Source organism: Coregonus lavaretus, assembly GCF_964263955.1.
Source record: "Coregonus lavaretus genome assembly, contig: HAP1_SCAFFOLD_4350, whole genome shotgun sequence".
NCBI classification, from domain to species: Eukaryota; Metazoa; Chordata; class Actinopteri; order Salmoniformes; family Salmonidae; genus Coregonus; species Coregonus lavaretus.
Window position 1 is genome coordinate 1 of NW_028158643.1, and position 13,814 is coordinate 13,814.

General features: G+C 45.7%; 1 protein-coding gene across 1 annotated transcript; it reads left to right on the forward strand.

The window, feature by feature from the left end:
* Positions 1–1,412: 1,412 nt before the first annotated feature.
* Positions 1,413–13,597, forward strand: LOC311123725 (N-acetylaspartate synthetase-like; the record flags this gene model as incomplete). The annotated part of the gene is made up of 3 exons (XM_084197961.1): positions 1,413–1,728; positions 3,283–3,447; positions 13,230–13,597. The coding sequence occupies 3 exons, from the start codon at positions 1,413–1,415 to the stop codon at positions 13,595–13,597; spliced, it is 849 nt and encodes a 282-aa protein (XP_084054087.1).
* Positions 13,598–13,814: the final 217 nt, after the last annotated feature.

Sequence of the window (13,814 nt, forward strand, 5' to 3'; positions counted from 1 at the left end):
AGTTGATGCTGGTGTCAGATCAATCCGCACATGCTCAGAACACCTTTCGTTCCATCTGCCCGTGGAGCTTCAGAGTTGGTGGAAAAGGGACGTCCCAACTCTGACGTCACCCCATTGAAGTTGACATATAGAACGGTTAAGGTTAGGTAAGGGTTATGATAATATGATAAGGTTAGGGTAAGGTATTGGTTAAGGCTTGCGGGGAGGAGGAGGAGGTGTCGTCTGTGATTCTAGTCTAAACTAGCCTAGCTCAGTTCAATGCGATAGTAACTTGCCTATACCTCGACAGTAACGTGCCTATACCTACTCATCTTATAAAAATGCATTTTCTTCAGCGTTAGGTTAAGTGAAACTTTATCCGTTGTGATAAGCCTATATTGTTAACGAGCGCAACATCACATTATATGCATTCTGATTGATACATCCAGTGAGGCATAGGCCTATGGCCAGAATTAAATAGAACACTGAATGAATGTTAATAGTGAATTAGGCTATAGCCTATGTGAATTAATTACATTTTATTAACAGTGAACGTAGCCTATATTATAATATAGCCTAGGCTGTGCCTGTGACATAGCCTACAGTCAGTGAATTACGTGAATTAATGAACGATGATACACCAAAACGCTGTCATAAGGAAACTGTCTGGAGAAAGGACGGGTGAGGCGAGAGTATAAAGCCGGGGAGGAATCACTGCAGTGCAGCAGAACTGTCAGTCAAGATACCGGGGATCGAAAGAGGCACACAGCCGGGAGGAGCGTAGCGCCGCGCCACAACCAGACCTTAACATAGGACACAGTCAGTTCCCTAACCATTCTCCGTACAAAGTCCAACCATCACCAAGTGCCCTTATATATTTTGATGCATCAAAGCTCATGTGTCCTCATATGAACGTGTCTTATCCATTCTGTAAAGACGTCCCATTTCAGTCATCCAAGAAGAGGGTCTGGCGCAGCTCCCGCTGCAGGTGCACTGGTGCATGCCGGGTTGTTTCGGGTGAGCTTCAAAGGGCCCCATTAGCCTACCTGTTCAGAAATACCCTTACGCAAGCCCACCCTCCCTGTCCCCCTCATACACACGTGTGGAATTTCGCCGGAACAATGAGAGGAATGTTGAGGTTTTTAAAATAATTTGAAGGGGTGCCTCTCTTGTCTCTATCCGCCTATCACAATCGAATGGCGTAGCGCCTCAGCCAATGTGTACGATGTGTGGACCACCCTGGCCCCTGAATCTGAATGCATCCACTACAGGCCATTATAAATAGGCTAAATGTTTGCCTGCAACCCTTGGTCATGCAGAAACGCTCAGGGTTGCAGCAGAAACACTCCCCGTCTTTTTTCTTTCCACATTTATAAACGCATCATATCCCATTTATATTATTTCCGAGGTTAAAGTTATTTGAGGCCAGTTGCATGCATTGTTCGTCTCCAAAAATGGTTTGCGAGACTAAAATTGTTGCGGATGAACACGATGCCATACAAGGGACCAAAAAAGAATCTATTATCGTTTCCTCCTCACAAATGTGGACTTCTTCCACACCGGCACCGAATCCTATCGAGGAAAATTATGTGAGGAAAGATACGGTTTTTATCCGTGAGTTTGAGCGCACTGACCATGTGGAAGTGCGCCGCATCTTTTATGAGGGGATCATGGAGAGAATACCCAACACCGCATTCAGAGGCATATTACAGCAAAGTCAAACCCAATTCTTATATGTTCTTCTGACACGTAAGTGACAAGATTTCCCATATACTTAATGATTTACTGGCCTGAAATTCGTTAAAAGTTGCCATTACTCATTGAAAAACTATTTTCATTTTACCCATGTATTTGCAAATTATTAATTAAGACATTATTGATGAATAGCCCATCCATACTAACACATGAAAACCAATTATTGTAAAATATATATAGATTTGTAAAAAGTTAGAAGTGAGTTGAAATGCAGTTGAAGGAAAGCCATAATCTGTTGGAGCATCGATGTGTCAATTTATAATTCGTTTTCTTTCTTTTTTTAAATGCTTTATTCATTTAATGGCACAAATACATGCTATGTGAAACTTTCATCAAGAGGAAAAGGATTTCATATTATACAAATTCAATAACAACATAAAATACATTTAATAATTGTCAATTTCTTCTCGAGTTCATGTGTGGATGTGTGCTGGATCCTCTATACCGGCATGTAGTGTAGCTCATGTGCAGCACCGCATCAAACCGCAACACAAAGGCATGGCTAAAACGCATGGTGCATGTAGCCGGTGGGCATGTTGGGTGGGCATGTAGGGGGCAATGATGCCAGTTGCCGGTTGGGTTGGATGCATGAATTAATGAATAGAATGGCAATGCGTTTATGCACCACCACCACTAGCCATGTGTGCATGTTGGCATTGTTTATAATTAATTACTGGAGATGTTAATTTCTTAATTTTCCTCATGTATGAAATGCATGGGTGTTCTTATGGCACACTTGATCCATATGGTCAGACGCATTACAAATAGCCTGGTCTATGATGTGAATGAATGGCATTACGCACCAAATTACGAATAACAATTCAATTAGGCTGTATATATATTCCATGATCATTATTGTCATTTAAATGTACACCATCTAAAACAAGACTTTTGTACACCTCATGCCTTTGTCTGTGCCGTGGTAAGTGACCATAATTACCAACAAAACATCACACATAGGCCTAGCCTTTTTCACTGTTGACATTTAGTCTGAAAATGTGTGTATAATATGGATATGACTCTATAATTTAGAACCACGTCGCTACAATGTAGCCTAATGTCAATGTTGACAGTAAACACGCCATGTCGTGGTGCAATGGAGTAAAAGATGATTGCATGTCAGACCAGACGACAACATAATAACATGCAATGCCGCTGCACAACCTGTCTGTGTGGTGGGTTCCACTCTGGCGCAACCGTGCGGCCAAATCAGAGAAATAGGCTACTCCAAAAATCACTGACTGTAAATGGACCAGAGATGATATTGATAGGCTGTGTAGGATATCTGTTTGCATCCAGTCAAATAAATACATAGACTCAACATAGGATGTCATGTGATGTTTTGCTCGTCGGGTGTCAATCGCTTTCTCTACAGTAAACTAAATGTGTGAAAGTAGGGACTGATCTTATTTATTTTTAAGTAACTTATTTTTGGAATGTCACTGTTTGGTTATATAATATATATTATGTGTGTGACTTCCGCCAAAATCCAACATTTGATTCTCTTTTCTGACAGGTATCGTTTATTTTTCTTCCTTATCTCCATAGTAATGTGCTTTGCTGTGAGCAAATCCCTCGCGCTGACCTGCTGTGCGCCGTTCGTTCTAATGGGCGCGCGCTACTTCTACAGCAGCAAAGTTATCCACAACTATCTGGCCTGCGCGCTCCAAACTGACATGGCGGACATCGAGGAGTATTACATGAAACCCACAGGTAAGAGGGGTAGTGGTAGATTGGACACAAAACAGAAACTATATACATTCTGTGGAAATATATGATCTGTTGTCTTTGTCAGCATATAATGTTCATCCACAGACATTATGCTTTTAGTGAATTATGGGATTGAAAAAAATTATGGGATACAAAACATAGCCCTATGAAAATATGGAATCACATACCCCTTTGAAAGCATTTAAATGACCCCCCCCCCAGCCCACACACACACACACACCCGCCCATCCCCTCCCACACACACAAAGTATAGAGTCTCTCTCAGTGTCATAGCTGGTCAAAACTAGTGCACTATGTAGGGAATAGTGTGCCATTTGGGATGCAGCCTGTGTGTTCAGAGGCAGTCTGCCTGCCTATTAAGTATGCGGGGCGACTCGCTCCGCTTCGCTCTACTTAGTTACAGAGGGAGCCAGGGCACACCATGTTACTGAGCCTATTGATTCTGAGATGGAAACTGCTGATACACTTTCTGCAGCAGTCCGTCCACTCAATGTCGGCCAAGCCTCATTGGAGTCATTTCCTCAACTACAGTCCCTAACTAGGAAAATCAATTACTCTCTTATGATCCGAAACACTTCCTTCCATTCTGATAAGAGGAAGTGAGCTGTGACCACACTTCCTCCTTGTTCCATTCCAAAACATTGGGCTATAATCAAATCAAACCTCTCTTTTTCTCTCTCTAACACACTCACACACACCCCCACATCCCACACATACACTTCCATCCACCCTACATTTTGGGGTCAGTCGGACCCTATTTGGAAGTTACTTAAGGGCAGGTGTTCGTTAAGCCCATCATTGATTTTTCTATTTGTCTTTCACTTTGTGTCCGCTAGCCACAGTTATCCAGTGTGTGTGTGTGTGTGTGTGTGTGTGTGTAGGAGTCACACAGGATATTAATGGGATTAACCCATGCAGGTCTTTTGTGTGTGTTTGTATGTGTGAGCGTATGGGTCTTTCAGAGAGAGACTGTGTGTGTGTGTATGGGTCTGTCAGAGAGAGACTGTGTGTGTGTGTATGGGTCTGTCAGATAGAAACTGTGTGTGTGTGTGTATGTGTGTGTGTGTGTATCGGTCTGTCAGATAGAGACTGTGTGTGTGTGTGTGTGTGTGTATGGGTCTGTCAGATAGAGACTGTGTGTGTGTGTGTGTGTGTATCGGTCTGTCAGATAGAGACTGTGTGTGTGTGTGTGTGTGTATGGGTCTGTCAGATAGAGACTGTGTGTGTGTGTGTGTGTGTGTGTGTGTGTGTATCGGTCTGTCAGATAGAGACTGTGTGTGTGTGTGTGTGTGTGTGTATGGGTCTGTCAGATAGAGACTGTGTGTGTGTGTGTGTGTGTGTGTGTGTGTGTGTGTATGGGTCTGTCAGATAGAGACTGTGTGTGTGTGTGTGTGTGTGTGTGTGTGTATGGGTCTGTCAGATAGAGACTGTGTGTGTGTGTGTGTGTGTGTGTGTGTGTGTGTATGGGTCTGTCAGATAGAGACTGTGTGTGTGTGTAAGAGAGAGAGAGAGAGAGAGAGAGAGAGAGAGGGAAAGAGCAAACGTCTACATGATGTTAGTGAGAGAGTGATGATTTACAGTGACCTCCAGCCCTCATGTTCCTGCCATGGGCAGTGTATGTGTATGTGTCAGTAGTCAGTGAGTCATACAGTGCAGGGTGGGAGGGCCAGTCACTGGGGTTTAACACAATTAACAGACGATGAGCAGCAACATGGTTATGTCTACCAGCCTCAACTAGCCAGGAAAATATAAATACCGTTATCTCTTCTTCAGTGTGTGTGTGTGTGCGTTTATCGTCACTAAAGGCCAGCTGTTACCTCAGTCCTCTGCCCAGCTCATAGGTGTGTGTGTGTGTGTGTCTGTGTGTGTGTGTGTGCATAGGACATACCAGGAACAATAGGGACATTGGGGGGGGGTTTAACTAGGGATTCTTAACAACAAAAGAACCAGGACATTCATTCTACCAGCATGAGTTCTCCCTGAAATCCCTTTGGTACTATCAACCAATCAATAAAATATGTTTCATTAACCAACCAATCAATCCACTTTACTGAATCATCTGGCCTGTACATTTACACCACTGTGTTGTAGTCTATACCAAGCATACACAATACACAGCAACAAGGCCTTATAGGCTGTTATACAAGACATAGCGAGGGGTGTGAATCCAGGGGCCAGGGTTCCGGTCTGGAAGCACGGTTTCTACCTCTGCGCATGTGAAGTTGGGCCGTGTAAACAGGCTGCAACCCAGATATAGACGGTCCATGAATCGGCGTATGCGAACTTGAGTACATTATGCTTAAAACAACGGTTGGACATCTTGGATGCAGTCTCCAGTTCTTTTATACCTCAATGGCGTGAATAGGCACAAGGCAAAACCAAGCTCCTTTACCTACTGTACAACTTCAACATGACAGTATAAAGCTTGGGCCCAATCCCAAATGTCACCCTATTCCCATTGGGCTCTGGTCAAAAGTAGTGCACTATGTAGGGGATAGGGTGCCATTTGGGACTCAACCTAGTAGATAAGTAGGTGGGCCAAGGTGACTCCACACTACAGTCACCTGGTTCCATCCTGAGCCCCAGGGCAGTGATAACACTGGCCAGATAGGTCGTTATCCTCATATCTGGGTCTGGCCACATCCTGTCCCATGCAGGGTCCTGTCTAGACAGAACAATCTACGGCTGAATCCCAAATGACATTTGGGACGCAGATAGCCAACAGTCTGCACCTATTCACTTCCCTGCTAATGACGGTGATCTCACTCTGTTCTGGGGAGTTGGTGAGTGCAGGTACACCACTACTGTCACTCCCTGGTACCTACTGCTGATCTTAGCTCTGCTGAAAGAGAAAGAGAGAGAGAGAGGGTGAGAGAGAGAGGGTGAAGGCGAGGTAGAAAATGGGAGCATTGGATAGGGATATGGGGGAGGGTTTGCTTCACGGCTAGGCTATATTTGAGTGTGTGCACGTGCACGTGTGTGTGGTGATAGGGTTTGCTGGGTAGAGAACAGACAAAAGGGTCTCCCTCATCAGCTGAGGTAGTTACACACAGTAGATAAATGTGGCTCCCATCTTTCCTCCTTCCGCTCCCTTTCTTCCTGTCTCCCCTGTTGAAGATGTAACAGTAGCTGTGGAGAACTGGGTTAGACGTCACACGGAGAGAGAGAGAGTAAGAGAGAGAGAGGAGATTATAGGATCTTTCATCCCAGCTCCAGTATATTCTATATTCTCCATCCAAGAGGACTATCTATCTACTAGATGTCACTGAGTTTATGTTCTATAAACGTCATAGCAAATTTCAGTAAGCGTCTTAGTCATTCATAATACAATGATGCAACCAAAAACACGTCAATAGCACAGAACCGCTCCTCAAAAACCATAATTTGAATCAAAACTAGTAAAGAAAAATGGACCTGATGACTCACACTCTATTCTTCCGCTGCTCTGTTGTTCGCTACCTACTTCAGTCTGAGACTGCCATCATTGAAGTCGTTTGTGGTGACGAGGGGCACGAGGGGCGTTGTACAAAACAAATTCATCAGCGATTGGATCGTCTCTAACCAATCAGAGTATCAAAGCCAATGACGAAACCGCTGCTTTACCCACGTGTGTTCTGGCTCTGGCCCAACCCATCGGTTTATGGTCCAATCAGACGGCCCTGAATGTGTTCGCATTCGGTGAAGAGTCGGGGAGGTACTCAGATCCAGACTCATTGCGGAGAGGAAACTAATGTCCGTGGGCGTGGCGTAGCATTTGGCCAGAGCAAGGAGTCTGGGTAGCCAGGTAACAATGGACCCACACCAGAGGAAAAATGAGATGTTAACAACATTATTGTTTCTGAACACTATAGTTAGTCACTCCCAGGTGACCAATCCGATCTTTAATGGATGTTCAATAATGTGGTCCGATCTTTAATGGATGACCAATAATGTGGTCCGATCTTTATGAGTATGTGGGTGAGACACAGATAATAGCGCTTCTTCCTCTGCCTTATGCCACATCATCTTAGTGGTTCCTAAAAATGGTTTTGGGTAGTGCTTTAAAGGAAGAGGAGGGGGAAAGGGACTTTTTATGATCGCTCCTAGCCTCTGACCCTAGGACTGAGAGGACCTAAGTTGGACGAGTGGACGCATGCACACACACAGAGTGATTAGCCGGGCAGGGTAGTAAAATTAATGGGAAAAGGCCAGTGCTGCAGCCCCTTTAGTGATTAATGCACCTACACTGTCTCAGAGCTAATGGAGCTCTGACGAAGACAGAGGGCAGGGTGTGTGTTTGTGTGGGGTTGTAAACATACAAGGGGCTGGAAGTATGATGTATGACTGGACACAGGTTGATATGCTGGAGCTTGTAGGTCTTGAGATCTGTGTGTGTGCGCGTGTGCCGTGTGTTTCCATACACCTTAATGTGTGTGTTTGGGTGTACGCCCCTGGTCTCCTTGTCCTAGTCTCATCTGTCAGGGTGTGGTGTAGGTGTCAGGCAGATCCATACTCCCAGCATGCACTCTGTTCCCAGGGGAGGGAGAATGCCAGGTGGGGGGAGGGGTCTGTGACTGGGGGGGTGAGGAGGCCTCACACTGCAGATATCACGCACACACACACACACACACACGCACACGCACACGCTTAACCCTAAGATAGGGGTGATCTGTAACGAGTATGTACACACACACACTTTAAGCACACACACGCTGTTAATTAGCTTTTGTTTAATCTTAGACACACACACAGTCAGGGTGTACGCTGTCTAGACTCAACGCTTATCAACTGAATTACCCTCATATGTTTCAACTGAAAGGATAGACGCTAATCTTGTTAAGCACAATAAAAAGGGAGGGGGGGTAAGGGGGTTCATAGTCATATCATAACATCACGCCATATTTAACTGTCTCCAACCCACGCACATGCATTACAGGCAGGCAGCATATTATTTTCCTATACCAGTTAGAAGAGTAAGTCGCTCTGGATAAGAGCGTCTGCTAAATGACGTAAATGGAAATGTTAAATGGAAGAGAAAATGCAGTCACAATAAATCCTGAGTCAAAACTCCAAAACTACGTTTAGAGCACTTGGAAGCTCTCTCTCTCCTTCCATTCCCCTTGGAAGCTCTCTCTCTCCTTCCATTCCCCTTGGAAGCTCTCTCTCTCCTTCCATTCCCCTTGGAAGCTCCCTCTCTCCTTCCATTCCCCTTGGAAGTTCTCTCTCTCCTTCCATTCCCCTTGGAAGCTCTCTCTCTCCTTCCATTCCCCTTTGCTGCCCTGAGATTTTGTCTGCATCTTTCCAGTCGACCCATCCCTCCCCCTTTTGGTCGGTGGTAGAGTCCTCTCAGCCTGGTTTAACCCAAGCCCCCCCCCCCTGCTCATCTTGGTCTGCCCCGGGGCTATGATAGATCAGCTCCCTTGTCTACCCCCCAACCCCTCCCTATTGCCCCCTCCCCATATACCAATACAGGAGGACTGAAGACAAATGAATGATCTCCTCTCCTCTCGTTCTCCATATCTGACTCGTAACCAGCAGATCCCTTCTTCTCATAGCCCCTGCTTCCCAAAGGAGGAAGAGAGGGAGAAGTAGGAAGAGAAAGCTTGCTTCAGTGTTTCTCCGACCTCCCTTTCTTTCGTCATGGCGGCAGACACAGGACATGAGCCCCCTCCACATACACACACATTCCCAGCCCAGGCCTGAAGAGGAGTTAGCGACCTCCGCTATATAGATAATGACAACTTAGTAGAATTGAGCTTCTCTAAATCAGTTTACTTGAATCTAAATAACGTCAAATACAGCAGCTAGATAGAGCTCCTTGAACCATGCAACCAGCAGCCTAGGGGTTAATACTGTGGGATGCCTCTGAGCTTTTACCAGAGACCATGTCTGTGTCCCAAATGGCACCCTATGGTCTCTCATCACTATAGGGAATAGGGTGCCATTTGGGACGCATAACATTAATCGCTAGTATATACAAGGCACAGCTTAAGAGAATCATCTTTAATAAGTATAATCTATTAATATCTAATATCCAATTTATATCTAAACTATTATTAATCTATTAACACAAAATGTGTTCCATAACATGGTTGTGCCGTTAATCTGTAGTTACAGCAACACTAAAGTGGTGTGTATCTTACACGCACACACACACACACACACACACACACACACACACACACACACACACACACACACACACACACACACACACACACACACACACACACACACACACACACACACACACACACACACACACACACACACACACACACACACACACACACACACACACACACACACACACACACACACTAACACACACACACACACACCACACTCGCAAAGCTAGGCCTGGGCTGGTGTGCCTGGTTGTCCAGTCCCGTCCTGACTGTTGGCACAGGCCCTGCTCAGACAGATGGTGGGGAGGGCTTCAGCTTCAGAGGCGTGGCTGCCCCCTCCCCTACTTTCGCCCCTTCCCCCCACCTTCTGGGGGGGCCGCTGGGTAACTAACTGCACACCTCACATCATGCTCTCTACTGAGATAAAGCCCTGGAAACTAAAGTCTGATTTTGAATTCGTAATCAAATCGTGAGGATAAGACTGTAAGGTGAAATACCACGACACTGTGTTAGATTTGTGAGAGAAAAAATTAACGAAAATTAAAGACACTGACACAGTACACTGTAACTTGAGTGAATCTGCTCCTTCCAAAGTGGAGCTATTCCAAAGCCACCTCATACATTCTCCTGCATTGTGACTACAGAAGTCATTGTCTGACCCACTCTAAACTCTGCACACAATATGAACAAGGTCAAATGGGGAAAATGGCTGGGCCCACCATTCACTTGCAGATCTAGCTGCCTGCTACTGCCTCCCCAGCTGGGATGCCCACATGTCATGAAGTGTGTGTCTGGATCAGCAGGCTTGTTACCACGGCGACCCTGCCGCAGTACAGCTGACAGTTGTTTTATTCAATCAAGCATTAATCCAATGAATCCCAGAGGGCCCTTAAATCCCTCATAACATTGGCCTCCAGCACATTAGCATCATTTCACCACTCGCTCCATGACGTGATGTGTTCGAGAGAGAGTGCATGTGCGTCTGGTATGTGTGTGACTGTGTGTGTGTGTGCGCGAGACAGTCAGTGTGTGAGTGTGCGTGAGTATCAGATTGTGTGTGTGCGTCGGGGACCGTTGGCAGAAGGACACACAGGTTTTATATTCACCAGTCAGTCAGTCACAGAAAAGGAAGAATATTCTCTGTGCTGTACTGGACCACAAGGACATGTCACCAATACCGCTGACATTGACAAAATGCTATTTTCAGCACTGTTTACTGTTGCATCCATATCACACATTTTGCCTGCTGAAGGAAATAACATTGTGTCTTTTTTTCACCGTGTAGTTCTTGGAGGGGTTTGCAAATCAAATAAACTTAAACGGTTTATCAGAATGAGGATATAGCGAGCCGGTCTTCTTTACAACGACTTGTCCAGCATTCTCCCAACATGGTACTGTAGCTATAACACTGACAGACAGCAGACAGAGGACGGTACTGTACTCTCACATTACAACAGAGACTGACAGGGCATCTTTGTACTCACGTTGATACAACTCATATCTGACATGCTTACAAACATAATTCTCTGCACAGGTAAAAACATGGCAGGCATGGACTTGCTTAACAATACGTTACGAAGTTGAGCATAAAACTTTTCAATACTGTATAAAACTGCTTTTACTATGACTAAGACCAGGAGATTTTTCCTGATCAGGTAACATGGTGGATGAACATTTCACTGTTGACGTGTGTGTGTCTGTGTCAGTGTGTGTCTGTGTCAGTGTGTGTCTGTCCTTCTCTCTGTGTGTGTCTGTGTCAGTGTGTGTCTGTCCTTCTCTCTGTGTGAGACTGTGTCAGTGTGTGTCTGTCCTTCTCTCTGTGTGAGACTGTGTCAGTGTGTGTCTGTCCTTCTCTCTGTGTGTGTCTGTGTCAGTGTGTGTCTGTCCTTCTCTCTGTGTGTGTCTGTGTCAGTGTGTGTCTGTCCTTCTCTCTGTGTGAGTCTGTGTCAGTGTGTGTCTGTCCTTCTCTCTGTGTGTGTCTGTGTCAGTGTGTGTCTGTCCTTCTCTCTGTGTGTGTCTGTGTCAGTGTGTGTCTGTCCTTCTCTCTGTGTGAGTCTGTGTTTGTCTGTGCATGTTCGTCTGTCTGTCTCTCCCTGAGTTTGTCTAATCGCCCTAACACTGAGCGACAGCTCAGAGCGAATAATGTTATTAAGCAGTTAGCACCAGCCTCTATCTGCTTTTAATTTCACACTCTCTACCTACCTCTTTCTCCCTCTCTCCTTCTTATTCTCTCTCTCACTCTCTCCATCTCTCTGATACACTTCACTTCATTCAGTCCATTTAAAGCCATTATGACATCACTAATGGAAACACCAGCCGCCACTATGTGACCGGAGGGTTTTGTGTGTAGCATCCCTCCTTCCTTACTTCCTTTTAGTAGATCTATCCAGTTAGTGGATTTTGAGAAGGCTATAATTGGCATATCTTACAAACAGGACAGACACTCTCATATAGTTTTATAATGTGTGTGCCAGGGCCACAGTCCATTCCACCTCACTTTCTTGCACCCACATCCGCACTTTTCTTCCTTGCACTGATTCTGCTGATAGACCTTTTTTTTTTTTAGAAGGGTCTTGCAATGACTGTGATATGTGGTCGTTTTTTCCTCCTGAACTTAGTTGAATGCACTGTCTGTAAGTAGCTCTGGATAAGAGCTATGCTGAATGACTAAAATGTAAATGATACAGTGCTGTAATATTCTCAAAGCAGCTAACCTATCCTTACCACAGGTTTTACACAGGTCTTCCCAACACTTAGAAAAAAGGTGCCATCTAGAACCTAAACGGGTTATTTGGCTGTCCCCATAGGATAACCCTTTTGGGTTCCATGCAGAACCATTTCCACAGAGGGTTCTACATGGAACCAAAAAAGGGTTCTTCAAAGGGTTCTTCTATGGGGACAGCCAAGAGTGAACCATCCTCATGTTTGCCATCTTAACAGAATCACATGGTCGTGTTAATTGACAGAAGCCATTGTAAAGCAACCTCTAATTGCTCTGTAATCTGAACTCATTAACACCAGTCCGTAATTAATGTGATATCCCGATACACATGAGCAGTGCTGCCGGGTTAAAGCCACAATCTGCCATTTCAACAGCCCTGGCTGCCACCTTGTAGCCATAATTCATTAAAATGGCCTTTAATTGAACAGCAGGAAATATTGCAGATTGTGGCTTTAATGATTGTTGTACTGGCCATAGTTGGGGGATGGGAGTCCACTCTACATTTGATCCACTCAGCCAGAGGCTCTGAGGTCTGTGATGTATAATGAATGATATGTTGGTGTTAGCTGGCCTGCAATGAGGTCCCAGGGTTATGGCAAATAGTGTAGCGGGTTTTGGGGCAAATAGTGTAGGGGGTTTTGGGGCAAATAGTGTAGGGGGCTATTGGGGTAGCCCTGTTGTAGACTCTCTCTTCTTATTGCTTCAGTCCTTCACTGAGTCAACCAGTGGTCCAATAAAGACAGTCTGTGGGCAGTCATAGGTCCTGCTACCACTCCTTTTTTGCTTTAGCCTCTTCACATCCGGTCGTTTGGGGGTTAAATGTAAAGTATATGCTGTCAGATTTGTGTTGGTGCTGTTGGGTGTGGTATGTGATATGTGAGTTGTGTAGGTATATTGTGTGTGTGTGAGTCTAACTAGGCTCTCTGGTCCTCCAGGCTCGTGTTTCTGGGTGGCAGTGCTGGAGGGTCAGGTGGTCGGCATCGTGGCAGCGCAGGGCCGGGAGGACGATAACACGGTGGAGCTGCGCCGCATGTCGGTGGACTCGCGCTTCCGCGGCAAGGGCATCGCCAAGGTGCTGGGGCGCCGCGTGCTGGAGTTCGCCATGCACAACAACTACGCCGCTGTTGTCCTGGGAACCACCGCCGTCAAAATGGCCGCCCACAAGCTGTACGAGTCGCTGGGCTTCCGGCGGACGGGTGGGAGCGAGGACTACATGCTGCCTGGCATGAGCCGTTCGCCGCTAGAGAGGCTCTTCTTCCAGATCCGTTACCAGCGCTACCGCCTGCAGCTCCGCGAGGAGTGAGGGATGAGAGAGGGAGAGAGGGATGGAGCGAGAGAGAGAGAGAGAGAGCAATGACACCTCCTCCTCGAAGCAGAGCCCCTTGCCCAACGATCCCAGACCAAGTCCCCGATCGATCTTATACTCCTCTGGCAACTTTATTTTGTATCAATAGTTACTTCTTCTTACCACTTACCACTACTATTTCTATTCATTATTCCTAAGTCACTAACTTATGGGT